The sequence below is a fragment of the Poecilia latipinna genome, unplaced genomic scaffold, assembly GCF_001443285.1.
Source record: "Poecilia latipinna isolate Pla-1442-1.1 unplaced genomic scaffold, P_latipinna-1.0 Scaffold1124, whole genome shotgun sequence".
NCBI lineage: Eukaryota > Metazoa > Chordata > Actinopteri > Cyprinodontiformes > Poeciliidae > Poecilia > Poecilia latipinna.
Genome location: NW_015113740.1, coordinates 102,198 through 119,232, shown reverse-complemented (window position 1 = coordinate 119,232; position 17,035 = coordinate 102,198). Strand labels below are relative to the sequence as shown.

At 38.0% G+C, this 17,035-nt stretch overlaps 1 protein-coding gene across 7 annotated transcripts in view; it reads left to right on the top strand.

Annotated features, from left to right (window-relative positions):
* Positions 1–17,035, top strand: part of LOC106959835 (glutamate receptor 4) — a 134,884-nt gene that overhangs the window by 37,961 nt on the left and 79,888 nt on the right. For all 7 annotated transcript variants that reach the window (XM_015052645.1, XM_015052644.1, XM_015052647.1 and 4 more), the window contains exon 3: positions 13,893–14,132. In XM_015052645.1, the coding sequence (XP_014908131.1) occupies positions 13,893–14,132 (240 nt within the window). The remainder of the gene's footprint in view (positions 1–13,892; positions 14,133–17,035) is intronic.

Below are 17,035 nucleotides of genomic sequence, written 5' to 3'. Positions count from 1 at the left end.
AAATAGACTATTTGTTTTTTTATCTGTTTATGGGGGAAAGGGGGGGAGGGGGGGGGGGGGGGGGATTATAGTAAGATTGATTATTTATTTATGTTTTAGCTTTAGATCATGTTATAATTTTATTCCTTCATCAAAAACATACCCTGAGTGTTGACCCTTTCATGCCTGTTTGAGAAATTATTTAATCTCCCATATCAGCAATTTCCTAACTACGGAAGTTAACATAGTTACTTGATTGTGCTATAAAATGGAACAATATATTTGGAAAAGTGGTCAGAGCCATGTGTACCATGGATAAAAAGAATAAAAAGTTACCTTCAAAATAAGGGCTGCGCAGTGGTACCCTTGGTAACACTTTTGCCTTTCAGCAAGATGGTCGTTGGTTCAAATCCCAGTCTGGGGACTTTCTATATGACGTTTGCATATTCTCCATGTGCATGTGAGGTCATGCTTCCTCCCACAGTCTGAAAGCATGGCTGCTAGGTTGATTGATCTCTCTAAAAGTGTGCATTGGTGTGATTGAGTGCATGCATGGTTCTTTGTCCCTTCTGTCTCTGTGTTGCCCTGCAATGGACTGGTGACCTCTCCAGGGTGTAGTTTGCCTCTCGCCCGATGACTGCTGGAGACGGGCACCATCCCCCCCTCACCACCCTGCATGGATAAGTGTGTTTAGGTAATGGATGGATGGATGCTTCAAATCTGGAAGTAAACAACTGTGTTAATTTTCCAAAGCACATCATGTTTAGCCGTAGAAAATTATCATTGTGATTTAATTAGCTTTATATACTTTCATATTCTTAAGCACTGGGCTAGATGCGTACTTCAGTGAAGTTGTTTCGTTGACCCAGATAACTTTCTGCGTATTTGCTAAGCAGAACGCTTATCATGTTTTGGCAGGTACGTTTAAGGAGTGATCACACTGAGGCATTTTGAGAAAAGAACTAGCCACTTTAAAACCACCTATAAGTAAACCATGTTCTTCGAAATAGCTTTTTGCACCCGGGGTTGTTGCACCAGAGTGTGAAATTAAGGAGGTGAGAATATTTAAGGGATTTAGTACAGCCACAACACTACAAGGCAAATAAAAACAGGACATTACAAGATACATTGAGAGTGTCAGCAACAGAAAGCAGCTCTGTGCAAGCTCCTCCCTCCCTTTTTTTCTCTTGTACCTCTTAGTCTGACCACTGTGATGAATGGTTTTGATATCATGTGTGTGTGTGTGTTTGTGTGTGCATGTGATGAATGAGTATGTTCATACTGGACAGGCCCAGAGGGTTTTAGCTACTGTTAGTAGTGCTTAAAGATGACTGGAGTAAAAAGCCTTGCTGTCACATCTCTGTCCCACACACTCACTCGCTCTCTCTCCATTTCTCTCCCTCTCTCTCTCTCTCTGTCTCTGATTCACACACACATATTATCCCTGTTTAAAAGGTTGTGTCCTAGGGGTGCCCAGCAAAGCACTTTGACAGGTGACATGCACTTTCCTTCTTTCGTTCTCTTTTATCTTTTCTCTTTTCTTTCTCATCCCCCCCTCCCTCCTATCTTTTATCTCTGCTATTCCAGACCTTGTCGGTGGGGGGAAAGCTACTGCAGCACATTGTCAGTATTATGCAGTGCACTGTGTGGCTGCGGGTGTGTAAATCCATGTGTGCATGCATGTCTGATTGGTAGATCATGCTGTGAGCAGATATGTTCTGGACCACAATTTTGCCCGGAGCGTTTATGCCAAGTTTGATATTACAAGCTTAATAACATGCCTCAGTAACTACAGTGACTAAAGGTCTTGGAGACATTTTTTTTTTTTTTTAGATACAGTACAATATCTAGACAAATGTCTTAAGACCATGTTACAGAAAGCAGGTTTTACTTCTTAAAGGCCAAGATATTTAGAAACTTAAGAGTTTCTTTTATTAATCTCTGATCTTATGCACGTCCAGCTTTGAAGGAGGAGGCCAGTTTAACCATTTGATTCCACAATTCACTTTATTAATCAAATTTCAGATTCAGCAGGGAGAGGAGGAGTTTTGGGTTTTCCTAATCATTGGCCTAAGCAATTATTTATAGCTATTCATAGACAAATTAGACTCCTACTGGCACAACACTCACTTAATTTGAACAGAAATATAATATTACAAATATGAAATAGGTATACAGTATAATTATTAAAGAACTACAAGTTAGGAGCTCATTCAAATCTGTCATTTTTTTATATTTATCACTGCATTTCTGTAATGCAGTAATACAAACAGTAAAGGTGATTCTGACTTAGTACTCCAGCTGCAATACTTCAGACATCCCTGCAGAGAGTAGTTGGAGGAGCTGAAAGTGTAGCTGGAGTGCGGACACTTTCTTCTTGCCGTGGCTCCATACAGCTAAGATTTATAGACTGCATGACTAATAGCTATCCTGTTGTCCGTCCATCCATTGTCTGAATGCAGGGTAGCTGGTGTCTATTTCGAGTAGTCATTAGGTGAGAGGTGGGGTACACCTTGGACAGGTCGCCAGTCCATAGCATGGCATCATAGATACAGATAGAAAAAACAGCCATGCACAGTTTGACAAATTAACCTAATTGTTGTTTATGGACATTTATCTTCTATAAGACAATTTATCTGCTATTTTACAGAAATCACACAGCAACAATTACAGAATAGGATTATAATTGATGCATTACTTTCAAGAAATAATTTTCCTGATATTTGGCCAATATGTGCTAAAATACCTGCTCTTCTTGCATACAGACACAAATCTAAAGTTCTATACTATAAATTGGCTACATACAGCGAAATAAATAATAAATACAGGTAAAACACTTTGGGACAAAATGTAGCTAATATTTGACTTATCCTGGGAAGCAGGTGCGTTGTGTTGAATCTCTGACACCTAAATGAGTCAGAGGTTCTCTTCTTTGGCTTGACCTGGGCTTTTGGTGTGGCTCACATCCTGTAACAAACCTTTCACATGTGCACAGGCATCCGATCCTTTAATACTTTTTTGCAAGGCACCAAATAGATGCAACAGGCAAACTCTATGGTGCCAACACTTTTGCTTCTCACTTAAAAAAAAAAAAAACCGTGACGCTTTCAAACATCACAGAAATTTAGACTCATGTGCAACATATATACTGAACTTGGACACATGTGTACTGTATGAAGAGTCGTCAGTTTTGTTTGTGCTCCTTCCTTGCCTTTTTGATGGAGAAATAAGATTTCTGCCATATTGGCCCTGATAATTTGCTGAACCTAAAGAAATGAATATAAGATATTAATGGGATGTTACCAGAATATGTTTATTTGCTCAAAACCTAAAATAAAAAAGGGTTAAAAGTGCTGATTGGTCAGATTCCATGGCTCATTTAGCAGTGATGCAATAAGCTACAACACACATAACCATTGGCATGTAATTGCCTTGCTTCCCATTTTCTCCCGAATCCTTGTGCACATGCACGGGTAAGTAGCTTATACAATGCAAATGCCAAAGAATTAGGTTTTGAAGTTGTTGTTTTTAAATATGCAAGACTGGACATCTCATCAAATTCATTAAAACTCAGAACATGTTATTATTCAACTGTCGGGTCATTAGACGTTTTCCTCATTTTATATTTATGGCAAAAGAGGATTTATTTTTAAGTTATCCATACTTTTACAAAGACTTTCAAAATTGCCTAACTTTTTCATAGAAAGCTCTCAAATCTCTGTTTTACACGCACATTTTAGTTTTTAACAAAGTGCCTTGACTACTCACCTTAGTCCTATTACCCATGATGCCTTGTGTAAATCCTGTTTGTTACTTTCCAACCTCCGCTTTTACTTTAAAAAAGCGGTCTGAAGATAACTTCCTTCTTCACAAAATGTAAGCAAAAATGCATCTGTAAGAATCCTCTTTTGTCTTGTCAAATGTGCCAAACAAACACTTGTTTGTATTAATAAAGAAAAAAAAAAACATTCAAATATTTCGGTGGAGTGTGGTGGAAGGATCCAAGTGCTAAACCAATTTGTATCTCCAACGGTTTAATCAGTACAAAGACTAGTTTGTTAAAGCTGTTACCCCAGGCGTATATGTTTATCATACTTTTTGATTGTTACACTCATCCCAGGAAAGCCAAATGATATTACTTTAAAACGATCATCAAATTAGAATTTAATAGCTTTGCTAATTGTCGATAATCTGTCTCGCCTGTTATATGGAGGCAAAACAAAGGCAGCTGCACATCAGCCAGCATCACTACACCCACTGACTGCGACGACAGCAAAGGCTGTGTAGGCCTCTCCTAGGTAACAATCTTAATTTCATCCTGATGAAATTAGGACTTTAACAGCTGGAAGCTCAAATGGTTGTCCTGAAGAAGAGCAAAGATCTAAATACGGGGGACAAAGAGTGAATCACAGCAGTTGCACCCAGAAGCATTTTTCCTGTTTATGCCCCGACTTCTGACCTGATATTCAACCCTGTGCTGAAAAACCGAAGCTAAAAAAAGACATTGTCGGAATATCCCTGGAGTCATTTCTGTGCATGATTTAGCTGAAGCTGATGATCCTGAGTGTGTGTATGCGAAACCATTTCACGACTTAAGCCTCAACACATGTAAAAGAGCTTTGAGCACATTTAAAAACGTGTTTCCAGGTGGTCTTGCTAACCTCAGGGGTAGTTGTCTCACATTCTCTGGCTTTATATTACCTTTTCTTCTTTCAAGTAAAAGTCTGCTTGGCAGACTGTTGTTGCTCTCAGATTCCCTTGTGGATTCTGGAACAGCTCTCTTCCGTTTCCCCTCAACATTTTTCTTTCGTTTATTCTTGAGAAGAAGCAATGCCTCAGTTCCATCTCTGCTTGGGGCTGTTTAGTGAAAGAGGGAGGAGAAAGAGAAGTCTGACCGTGATGGACAAGAGAAGGAAGCAGACCGCGGGATAAATGGTCTCGCTCACAAGCACAGCGAACCAGAAACACACAAACCAACAGCGCACACTGTGCTCTATTATTCCCAATAATCACGACCCTGTTTATGAACTATTTGTGGTTGTGTTATCTTGTAAACTATGTTCTAGAAGAGAGAGCCTGATATGATTTCATACAGAGGCCAAAAGCTGCTACCAGATTGTCGAGCTTCATCTTTTATGTTGTCTTTGTAAAGCTGCTGATGAGAACGCAGGAGAACTGATGTCCGTTATAAATCCTCGGCAATCGAACGGTGACACATTTCACATAAAGCCGCAGCCTAAACATTTTCATATAAAAAAAAAAAATTATGCATTTTTGTGTGTTTTTAAAAACTCTAAGTATATTAACCTGCTATGATTTAAGGTTGATTCAACAGCACACATTAAAACTAATCCTAACTAGATTTTGGAAACGGTTTTCCTACCTGTAGAAGTTAATCCCTGCTTCTTGCAGCTGTTAAAAGCTTTATGTGTTTATATTGTTTTTTGATCTTATCTTTTGATTTTGTTCGTGTTGTAACATTGCCTCTTGAAATAGTTGATTCTCAGCCTTCTAGTTTGACATCATAAGATTGCTTTCTGGGTTAAGACAATAAAGCATGTAGTGATGGAGAATATGTACAAGGCTCCAAATAACTTATTTGCAAGCAAGCTTGGATTTCATTGTTTTCTGTTTATTTTTGTTTTACTCATAATAAGCGTCATATTTGATCAAATGACCGCTCTAACATCTAGGTGGCTGCACTAGCAGGAATTCCATTGTGTCATGTTGAGCAAAAATGAAATCTATAAAATGGCTGTGCTCTCTGCTAGATCCTATTGATCTCCTGGGTTTGTTTTTGTCTTGATATTGCATCGCCTAAGTGACGCTGCCTCTGCCAGTAGAAGAGTCCTGTGATTTTTGTCTTGTGTTTTTTATATTAGTTTGGCTTGCATTGATCAGTTTAAAATGGGCATCCTACCTACAAACTGTTATGAGTGATGGAAATCAATGATGGATGTTTTAAGATTCTTTTCAGGAGATAAAGAATCTCCCGAAAACATCATCATTTTTTCAACGTTTTCTTTGTGTCTGGACTGTAGCTCGCCAAGTTATAATTGGTTTCATGTGCAAAGTTGAAAAAAACGTAAAAAAAAAAAAAAAAAAAAAGCTGACATAAAGTGTACACAAAGTAGCTGAGATTGCAGTCAAATGTTGTTGAATAGTGATGATATTGTACAAAAGAAAAACCCTGAATTCATTCGAAATGTAATCCCGGGACATTATCTGTCCAAAACTCCAACTCTAAACATCCATGCTTCATTTTTCATAACATTATGTTATTTTGTCCCAAAAAAAGCCGATTTAAGTTAATTCTGCATATATGACGAAAAATAACTTATTAGTTCTGACAAACAGTAGAAAGGTTTCTTATGATTTGCTTATGTTATTACTGTTAAGATGTGCAGTTTTGTGCCACTTAAATATGATACTTGGTACAAACTAAATACATGCACCAATATATTTGACTTAACTTGTATAACTTATAGCTATCGCTGGCTAACTGGCTAGCTGTTACCAGCACCTCTAGAGGTTTTCTCAATTCCCTCTGGAAAGAACTGATAAAAATATGATTTTTTTCCCCAGCTAATTTTAAGATGAGGAGGAGCTGAAAAAAAAATTGAGCAAACAAATTTATATTTAGCTACCAATTACCCAGGAGAGTTTTTGACTTGTAATTAGCACCATTCTCCATGAGTTTCCTCCTAAAGAGAAATAAGCACAATTATTTCTTGGATTGCTACATATTTGTCACATTTTTATGGAATATGAAATAACATGACTTAAATTATTTAACACTCTCACATCACCATCCTTGGTACTGTGCCATGCGTGATGTGATCTCTTTACAGTCCAGGCTACCTACATGTTTTTGGGACAGGTTACAAAATGATAGTTTCAGAGCTCTGACACAACATGTGGTACACATAAAAAACACTATGGAGTTTATGTTTAGTGCTATGTTCACTCACCTTGGCATGGCAACTGTTTAGGTTGGATTATGTTGTATGTGACAGAGAATGTTGCTTAAAATTTGAATAATTTCTTCACATTTAGGCCCATATCAAATTTACATTTAGATGCACTTTTATAGGTATCAAGATAAGTGACAGTTTAAAAAAAATATATATTTGTAACAATTGCATTACTTAAATAATTACTACATACAATTCTAAAATAATATTTGAAAATATGACAAGAATGTTGTATGTTAAGTTTTGTATTCCATATTTACCTTATTCAATGATTGTGGAGATAAGATAATGAATGGTTATAGCTTAATTATAGAAAATATATATATATATATATATATGTTGACTGCAGCACACTTGCTTTTTGGTGGAAGAATGGTTACACACTGTCTTGCAGCACTGCATAAAATTTATGCACAAGACCTTTCCACTGAAGAGTCTACAACTGGAAACAGACTGAACAGTGAATGAGGCGGTGGGCAGTAGATTTTCATCTAATTATATTGCCCATTAAAGGTCATTACTGCCGTTTATGTTTGCCACACCCCCTCCAAGTTTTACTGTGCTGCACTGTAGGTCTTTCTGACCACTGCAACAACAACAAAAAACACTTTGTGGCTTTTAAATTGGCTTGTAACCCTCATTTATAATGATGCATTCTTTATTTTTGCCTTTGCCTTCTGGTGGCGAGAGCGCTCACAGTATTTTGCCGTGCAAGCTGTCTGGATAATTTGTCTGCTACAGGGCTGTTATTCAGACTAACAGAAGAAAAACAACTGCAGCATCAGGACAGAAAGTGTGGAAGTTGTTTGCATATGATGAAGAGGAGCTGATTATGCCCATGAATGCTGTCGTAGGTGACTGCGAGCGATGTGTGTGCAGAACTTTTGGTGCTGAGCTGTGTTGATATGTGCTGACAGTTTAATCAACAGCAGGTTAATCTCTGTGTGTTTTCATTCTGTCATGTGGAGAAAATACAAATCTCTAAACGCATAAGAACCAAAATTGAAGAAGGCTGGTGGGAAAGCAAAGTATATCTTTTGAGTTTTTTTTTTTTTTTTCTCACAACTAAATGTTTCAGATCATAAAAGAAATATCAATAATTTCCCCTTAAATAAAAATTATTCGTTTCACGCTGACTTTAAATGAGGCAACTGAGAACTGCAATTCTGGCCACTGAGAAAGTTCACAGCTTACCACTCACATACCTTTGGAATGGTTTTGTAACCATTTCTAGATGTATACATTTTAAATGGACCAAATTAGCATAATGCCTCTTCTCATACTGACCAATACACTTCACACTATAGACACATTCACTCATCTGCACCCACATTCATACACTGACACACAGATCAGCAGAGCTACATAGATTTGACATGTGGAAGCTGGAATCGTACCTGCAAGGTATAGTTGTCAATCATACTTTGTTTCTTCTCTGAGCTGGAATTTCTTGAGATTTCAACATGGCATACTGCTTTTTAAGAATTTTTTAACCTATTTCATTTGATCAAAGATGTTCTGTTCAGGTGATTTCTTAACTGTCTTGGGAGTAATCGGGCTTAGATTTGGTTGGTGAAGTTGTTTAAATTCCCAAAATGTTCTAGGGAGTATAGGGATTGTATTTTCACATTCTTCCAGGTTTGTTTAGCTGGTATTCCAAACCTGCTTTTTTCGTTAGCTCAGGTAATCTTTGTCGGATATTATAATGTTACACACTCTCTTGTGTAACATTTCAGATGTTACACAAGTGGTGAAATAGTTTTATCTTGGTACTGTACTTGATCAACAATCATAGTCAAATTATTGCTCTGTAACGTGGAAACATGTTGAGATGCATGAGTTGTACAGAAATTTCACGATAAACCAAAGACCTGAGTTGTGAACACAGGTTGACTATGCAGTCATATAAAGAATGCATGCTACCAGTTTAACTGCTTGACAGAAAGAGTGAACAATCAGGAACACCTTAAAAATGATCACCGTACACATGATGCAGCAAGAAAAAGCAAGTAGGAGACTACACAAGGTAGAAGAAAGTCCCACAAGACCCATTGTGTCCAGTGTTTTTACTGTAGTGATGATGCACCATGCCGCTGGTCCCCTTCTCTCATTAAAGCTTTATGAACCAAGCTTAGTGCACGTTTTATTATAATGACGCCACTGTCTGGCACATTCCAGCCTTGCGGCAGCCTGGTGTTAGTAGACAGGGTTGTAAAGTGACAGTCCCATAGAGACGTAGATCATAAGGGGAGATGGTGGAAGTAAAAAAAAAAAAAAGGAATGAGAGTGTTTGGAATGCAAAGCCAAGATTTGGGAGTTAAGAAAAGTGGAGGTGATTCAAAAAGACCTAAGGAAAGACTGTGTTTTGTTTGATTGTTTAGACTGCAGGCTCAGTCAGTGGTGGTGTGGTTTAAAAATGAGGAGTGGGGTTTAGGCTGTCAGAGATGGCTTTAATGGAGACCCAGGGGGCTGATAAAACAAACGGTTTACGACATCAGTTATTAATTGCATCAAGGTCAAAGGAATTCAAGTCAAACTTTGTATTTTCTTGAGTCAATGGAATTAAGTTCTTTTCCTTTCCGATTAATAATAAATCCACAAAATCGTTTGTTTCTTTTCTTTTTCTTTTCAAATGGTGTTGGAGTGAAATGATGACATAAACCAACTGCAGAACTTTAAGAACAGAGGATGATGTAATATTTTTTTCCAATAACAGCTTTGCAATGCAGCAATATTCAATCACATCCTGACTCGTTAAAGGACTGTGCAGTCCTTTAATGAGTCAGCTCTCTCAAAACATACATGACAAAAGGAGTTTACACAACTGTCTAATTCACAAAACCCCACCAACTAGGAACCCGTCATGCAGAACTCAGTTCTCTGTATGCACCCCTCTGTTTAGTACTTCTCATCACTTCAATTGGAGAAATGTTCCCTGATTTCAAAACTTTGACTGACTTGGCACTTGCAATTTGAGTCTGCAGGGTGGCAACAGAGCATAGATATATCTCCCAGATCAAGCCTGGGACTTTCATAACTTAACCATTACCATATATTCTGAATAATTTATTTTGAGCATGATGTCCCTGTGGTTGATTTTTGTGAAGGACGCTTGTGCTAATCCAAAGAAATCTCTCAGCCCTACTTGCCTGGGCCCTTCACTCTCCTTTGACAAAAGTTATAATTTTTGTTATTTGAGCTGACCGGAGTTGGACTCCAATTGTGGCACTTAAAGTATTGAACTATGAACATGTTCCTTTTGTGTTTGAAATCATTAAATGGAGATAAATGCCTTGTTGTTGGGATAGGCTGTTAATACATTCGAATGTCAGATCTTACAGTTTTTTGGGTCTCAAATGAGTGGTCTCATCTCAGATATGGCGTCATTTCCAGCTCAGCTCTCCAAATTCAGAGACAAATCTAACACAGCAATAGTTCAGTGATTGCTGAAGTTAGGCATTCACTGAACTTGTGTTGATTTAAAAATGTCATCTCGGACTTATTTCTGTACTGATAAAGTGAGATATTGTTCTTGCAGTTTTGAGGGGTGTCTCTGCACTGCATATATTAAGACGGAGCTTGCTGTGAGGAAACATTTTTTTTGTGTTCAGTACATTTCTTTTACTTGCTATGTTTGTTGTAGTAAGTCATATTTAAACATAAAAAAAAAGAAATAACATACAGTTTTGTAACAGACTAAACAGACCCAGTGTCTTTTCTTTCTGGAACAAAATGTTTAAAACCTGTTGTGTGATGTTCTGAGATTAAACCACTGATTAAGTCACATGCAATTTCATCTCGGTGGACAAGACGACATTATTTTCTGTCTGTGTACTCCACCTTTGATGAGGTTATTTGAACTGTAGCCTTTGTTTCCTGCTATTAAATGGTCAGACCAATAGTGCCATTTTATAGCACAATCAAGTCACCATGTTACCTTCAGTTGTTATAAAAATACTATATCAAGAAGAGTTTAAATGAAATTTTGATTTATAGCTGTATCCTTGAAATTAGCCTCTATCTCTTTAAGAACATTCTGCCCCTTCTGACACTCCCTCCTTTTAGCGTGTCATCACAATAATGCTTCTCCATGTCATTTGCTGATGCAGTTTACTTTTGATGAAGGCATTTTTTTTATTCCAAAAACACTGAGCTGAGAAGGAGCTTGCATGAAAAGCTCGGCAGACTCGCAGTTCCACCAGGTGTTTGCTAATTGCTGCTACTGCTAGTCTGGAGGAGCTAGAGGAGACATAGAGAGGCTCAGTTGAGGACTAAAGCTCCAAGGCCGAACTTTGGGTAAATAGGCGACACATTGCAGGAGCAGGTGTTGAGGTACTTCTGAATGACTGACATGGGAGAATCAAGGATTTGACTAAAGAGAAAACAATTATATCCTGGGACCAAAACACTACAACCACCAGAATTTTCTGATAAATGTAGACCTGAAAAAAATGAAGACAAATGTCCCAAAATAGACTCACTATTAACATATCAATGCTTCACTTCATTAGTACACAAGTCAGACCATCAAACAGAAGCATATCACAAACAATGGTGTGTGAGTTTTTAAAGTATGTAATAAATCCCTTAACCGTGTGGTAAACAGTATCCAAAGCGTGTCTCGGAGAAGAAGAGAGCATATAAATGAAATCACCATAATCCAGGACAGGCGGAACAAGCAGCGACAAACCCCTTGTTGGATTTAAAAGACAAAGAGGACTTTATTCAAAAAGGAAGTTACAACTTAAGCTCTTTCACCAACATCTCAATGTGACTTGCAAAAGAAAGAGAATCATCAAGACAAAATAATCTACATATTCGTACTGACAGACACAAATAAATCCCTGAAAAGTGGTGATTGTTCAAAGGCTCTGCAATTTAGATTTGGAATTCGAAAACAGCAGGAATTTTGTTGGATCCTAACATTTTGAGTTGTTGTGATGTGACTGAATAGCTGAATGTGTTAGCCCATTTTATCTAATAAAGTGGCTGGTGCGTGTATATTGATAATCTTTTGTCTTCAAATGATGTTCATTTCTACTAGACGGCCGTTTTCACTAGGTGGCTGCTATCAAAAATAAAGAAGTATAATTTCTCCCAACTGCTTTAGCATAATTATATGTCCCTGCTGGTTGTCAGCGTTAATCCTTTGCACTGTCATTTTAAATTTAGACTTTTTTAATTTTAATCGGCGTATTATAATTTACTTCCTCTAATAAGTCTGAAGTAAATCACTGCTTTATCTGTGAAAAATTAACACCTTTCAGTCTCATCTGTTCACCTGTCTCTCTTATCCTCGGAAACATTAAGAGACATGCAGAGTCTTTGTAGAAACCAACATGAAAGTCACTTAGGATGGCATGACTCAGCAGTAGCTGAATGACGCATGCTGAGTACAGCTCATATGCAAGTTCTCTGAATTGAAGACATTTAGCTCCTGTCATAATCTAAGACTAAATCCCTGCCTTATCGGCGGCCGGGTGCAGAGGCCATGGCTTTGTTTAATTGCCACAAGCCGAACCGTCAAAGCTGCATTTCCCTCAGTGTTTACCCCCACTGAGGCTTATAGCTGATAATGGAATTACTCTCAGTCCCAGGAGGAGAAGGAGAAGGAGAAAAAGGAGGGAGGGAGGGAGGAAGAGAGAGAGGGAGAGAAGAGATGAGAGAGTGGATGGTGGGAAGCTGAAAGAGAGGATGAAGGGAGTCTGCCTTAAAAACAGAAGAAAGGATCTAGGGATACAGATGATGCAATCTACAAAAAGATTAAAAAAGAAAATGGGAAAAAAAAAAAAAACAGAGCTTTTGGAGTCGTGCAGTCGTTGCTAAAAGCACAGCCTGCAGTCTTTCTGTCTTGGTGTTTACTCCTTGATGACGTATCACCGGGAAGCGAGTAAATTATAATGCAGGACGAAGTCAGAGTTCAGCAACAAAAAATAAGCTGCCTGAATTGATAAGTGCGGCCCTTTATGACTGTGGTGAAAAATAACATTATGGAAATTAAAAAGCAGGCACCTTTTAAGACCACGTTCCCAGATTTTACAGTTCTAATTTAAAAGGCTAACCTTTTTCATTAAGTGAAAAGTTTTTAATTGTTTTGTTTTCCTATTTTCTTTACCAAATGACCCAATCTTTAAAACTTGCTTGTGGTTCTGTCATGGGGGTTTTGCATCTTCAAGTCTGCTTGTGTTCAAGATAGATCCTGAGGACATTTAGCTTCAAGCAGGGTTAGATATTTGACTCTAATTTCTTTAATGACTGCAGATGCAGATAAGTCAGTTAGTTCTTGTTGATGAGGGCAGCTTTTTTTTATTTTAATCAAAGTCTGAAATGTGCTGGCTTGTGGGCTTCTTAGATTTCAACACATGCATGTGCAAATGTTTGAGCTTAGACTTTCTTTTTTTTATTACTATTTCTGTATGTGTGTGATGTTGTGAGGCAGATGAGATTTTCCTTATGGTGGCTTGAATCCGTTTTATCTATGTCTGAGACGGATTTGATTGATGCCGTTTCAACTTCTGTCGAGGTTAAAAAGGTACTTTTGAATTTCAGGCACATACAGTTTTCAAAATATGCAGTTTGTGGGTCTAATTAGGAAAGAGGAGGTGGTGTAGGGCTGACACAAGCTGAAGTGGTAGCTCATTAAAATGGTTGGCATATTTAAACATATTCCACAGAGCGAATTTAATTAAGACCCATGTGTTCTGAATTCTCCCCCTCTTGGTCTTTTTTTTTTTTTCCTGCAGAACTCATTTACAAAATCAAAAGAAGTTTTTTAAAAGTATTTCTGTTTTCCCTCTTTAATTTGTGTCACCCAGTAAACTTTCAATTTCAGTTTCCTTAATTTTCCCTTGTTCTTTTCCAATTTCATCCAATTTTCCATTTTCATCCCCATATCCTTCCCCGTCTCCCCCCCTTTATTCTCGTCCTTCACCACATTAGTTTGTTCACAGTACTCGAGGGGGGTCTTTGCCATCTTTGGCCTTTACGACAAGCGGTCGGTGAACACGTTGACGTCGTTTTGTGGAGCCCTGCACATCAGCCTGGTGACGCCCAGCTTTCCCACCGAGGGAGAGGGACAGTTCACGCTGCAGCTGAGGCCGTCCATCAGAGGAGCTCTGCTGTCCCTGCTCGACCACTATGACTGGAACCGATTTGTCTTCCTGTATGACACAGACAGAGGTAAATACACGCCGACAAGTATATCTAACAAGGTGTCACACAGAGATTTTTCAATTTGTTGCTCAGTGTTTTCATTACCTTTAGAAATAGGGCGGCATTTTTGAGGGATGTATCGGATTAAATGCTTGATATCTTTAAAGAACATTGTACATTTGTAGCTTGTATATCATTAGCTACATTTTGCAAACACAATGAATTGCCATAAAGAGAAAAGGAGAACACTTTCTTTTGATCAGATCCCCAAACAAATGAACATGAAGTTGTTCTTACAGGTTGAACCTTCACGTTTATTTTGTCACATTTGTCACAAAACGTCAAGGTACTTTTTCGGGGCCGATTAGCATAAAATAATTCATAATTTTGAAATGGAAGGAAAGTTTTGCATGGCTGTAATATGTTTTTTTGTACAAATGTAAATTAAAAATGTTGGGTGGTCATTTGTATTTATTCTACCTGAGTCAACTTTGTAGCGTCTGCTGTAATTTCTACAAATCTTTTGGTATATTAAGCCTCGACTAAATTTACAAATCTAGGGGAAAAAAAAAAGTTTAACAATGTATTTGCAAAATTGCTTAATTTCAGTCTACCTGCACGGAGTGCATCTTTTAACATCAATTTTAAAGGCAAATATTCTCACAAAATTTGCAGTTTGGACTTTAACTGGGCCATTCTGACACATTAGTGTGCTTTGATCTAAACCATTACAGAGTGGCTGTATGTTCAGAGGAGTAAAAAAAAAAAAAAAGCACATTCACACAGTTACTGCTGTCACCACTTTGCCTCATCCCACCAGAACCCCCTCTTGTGGCTGTTTGGTAACTAATGTCTGAGTCTTTTAAAGAACAGCTGGGGTTTTTGTGAAGTTACTTTGCTCCAAAGTGGGCTCTGTTTGGAAATTAATTGACTTTTGAAAGTAAGTGGTGGCATTAAAGTTTATTTCAGAGATTCAGAGTAGAAAATGTGTATCTACACATTTCAGATTTTAATTTATAAAAAACCCCCAAAAAACTATTAAACTAAATTTTGTGTTGGGCATGACAGGGTAAAGTGTGCATAAGTAACAATATACAAGTTACATACGTTGCAGTTTGTTGTTTTGTTTTACTGTAGCAATTCACAGTAAAGTTTTATGCTGTACCATTTTGTTGAACATTAGAACCTATGTTCATTATCCAAATTATATTAGTATATTTTTTGAGAGATCTTTTTGTTAATGAGGAGTGAAAAAAAAACCTTTAAGCACCACTATAATTTAAAAGCCTCCAAATTATTTCAGTGCTTAATTGTAAGCACTGCTGTGATTACTGGGTCTGAATAGTTATTCTGCTCTATGACTCTGCCCCCAGTTAAATACTCAGCTGTGGGAGATTGAAACAGATTCCAATGTTATTCATCTGGGAATTTATTTGTGCGACACCATACATTGGCTTTGGATTTGAAAACCGAGAAAAATTTTTTTTTTTTTTTTTTTTTTTTTTTTTTTTTTTTTTTTTTTTTTATTGCTTCAAGTGAAAATTGTATTAAACTCTCAGTGTTAATCTGAGTTAAAGTCAAATTCCATAAAAGGAGAGAGTTTGTGCCAGTAGATCTAAATTGGCTTGACTAAAGCTACATAAGAAAAGGCTGTAATTTGTCTCATTTCAGCGGGAAGCAAGAGGTTGGCCCCAATTCCTCAAGCATTCACCTGCCTTTAATTTAACCATGCAGTCATGAAGTATGAGTAAGTTAGTGGTGCGGGAACAGATTAGGCCCCTGGCCATAAGCCATTGTCATGGGTATCCTTGGAACACTTTTTTTTCTCTCTCTCTTTTGCACACATGCATGCACATGCAGACAATTTCCCTGCCATGAGGAGTGAAACACAGGTCAAATATGACGCAAAGTCCCCACAGACCACTGTGTGGTTGTGAGCTAGGAGTACTAGAGAGCCGTACAGTGTGTAAAGATGTGTGGACCCTGTCTGTGCCTCTGCCAACTTCCATGTGGTCCAGGTTGTCAGGGTTGGTACCCAGGGGAGTAGCTACAGAAAGAGGAAGGAAGGAGGGAATGAATCAAGTTGGTGAGGCTGCCAAAACGTTGGAAAATACATGGGTCATGGGAGGAGATACACAAGGTGATGGAGATGAGGAGAAGGTAGAGGTGCATGTGTGGCTAGAGAGGGGAGGCAGGAGAAAGATAACAGAAAGGGCAAACAAGCGGAGTAAAAGGACAGACAGGATCACAAGCCTCAGGGGATGCACTGTAGGAGGAAGGGAGCAGAGGAAACAGGGAAAGGAGGGAGAAACCGAGAAAAGGATAGATGCACAGAGTTTGGACTGTACTCACCCATGACTTGGCCAAGGCAGGACCCTTCATTATAGGCTCCCATCAGGCCCTGCTGCTGGTAATGTGCTGGAAAATGGGCAGTAACGCTGTTATCTGTTTTATGTCCGCTGCTCTGCTCTGCTCCACCGATAGCCTGCTGACACATGCATTCCCACACAAATATCCATGTACCCACATAATTGCATGCAAAGACAAATGCAATGCTCACACTCAAATGCAGACACGCATCAAAAATGGATGCATGTAGTCCAAAGACAGCATCTATGCATGCAAAATATTTATAGCATAAAATGTGGCTCTAAGCACACTTGTATTTATTTTATGACAGAAAAAAAAAAAATGTGTTTTTAGCATCACTGTGGAGGCCATGGAGATAAGGCGCTGGACTGAAATTCATTTTGTCTTGTGTGCTTCCATTTATGTTGGAAGATAAAATGCCAAAGTTGTATTCATTTTATATGCGGGTGACTTTGAGTTAAATATTTAGTTTTTTTTTTTTTTTTTTTTTTTTTTTTCCATTTTTTTTTCGGTCAAAAATTTAAGGTAAAAGCACCTTGAAAAAATTTTTTTAAGACTTA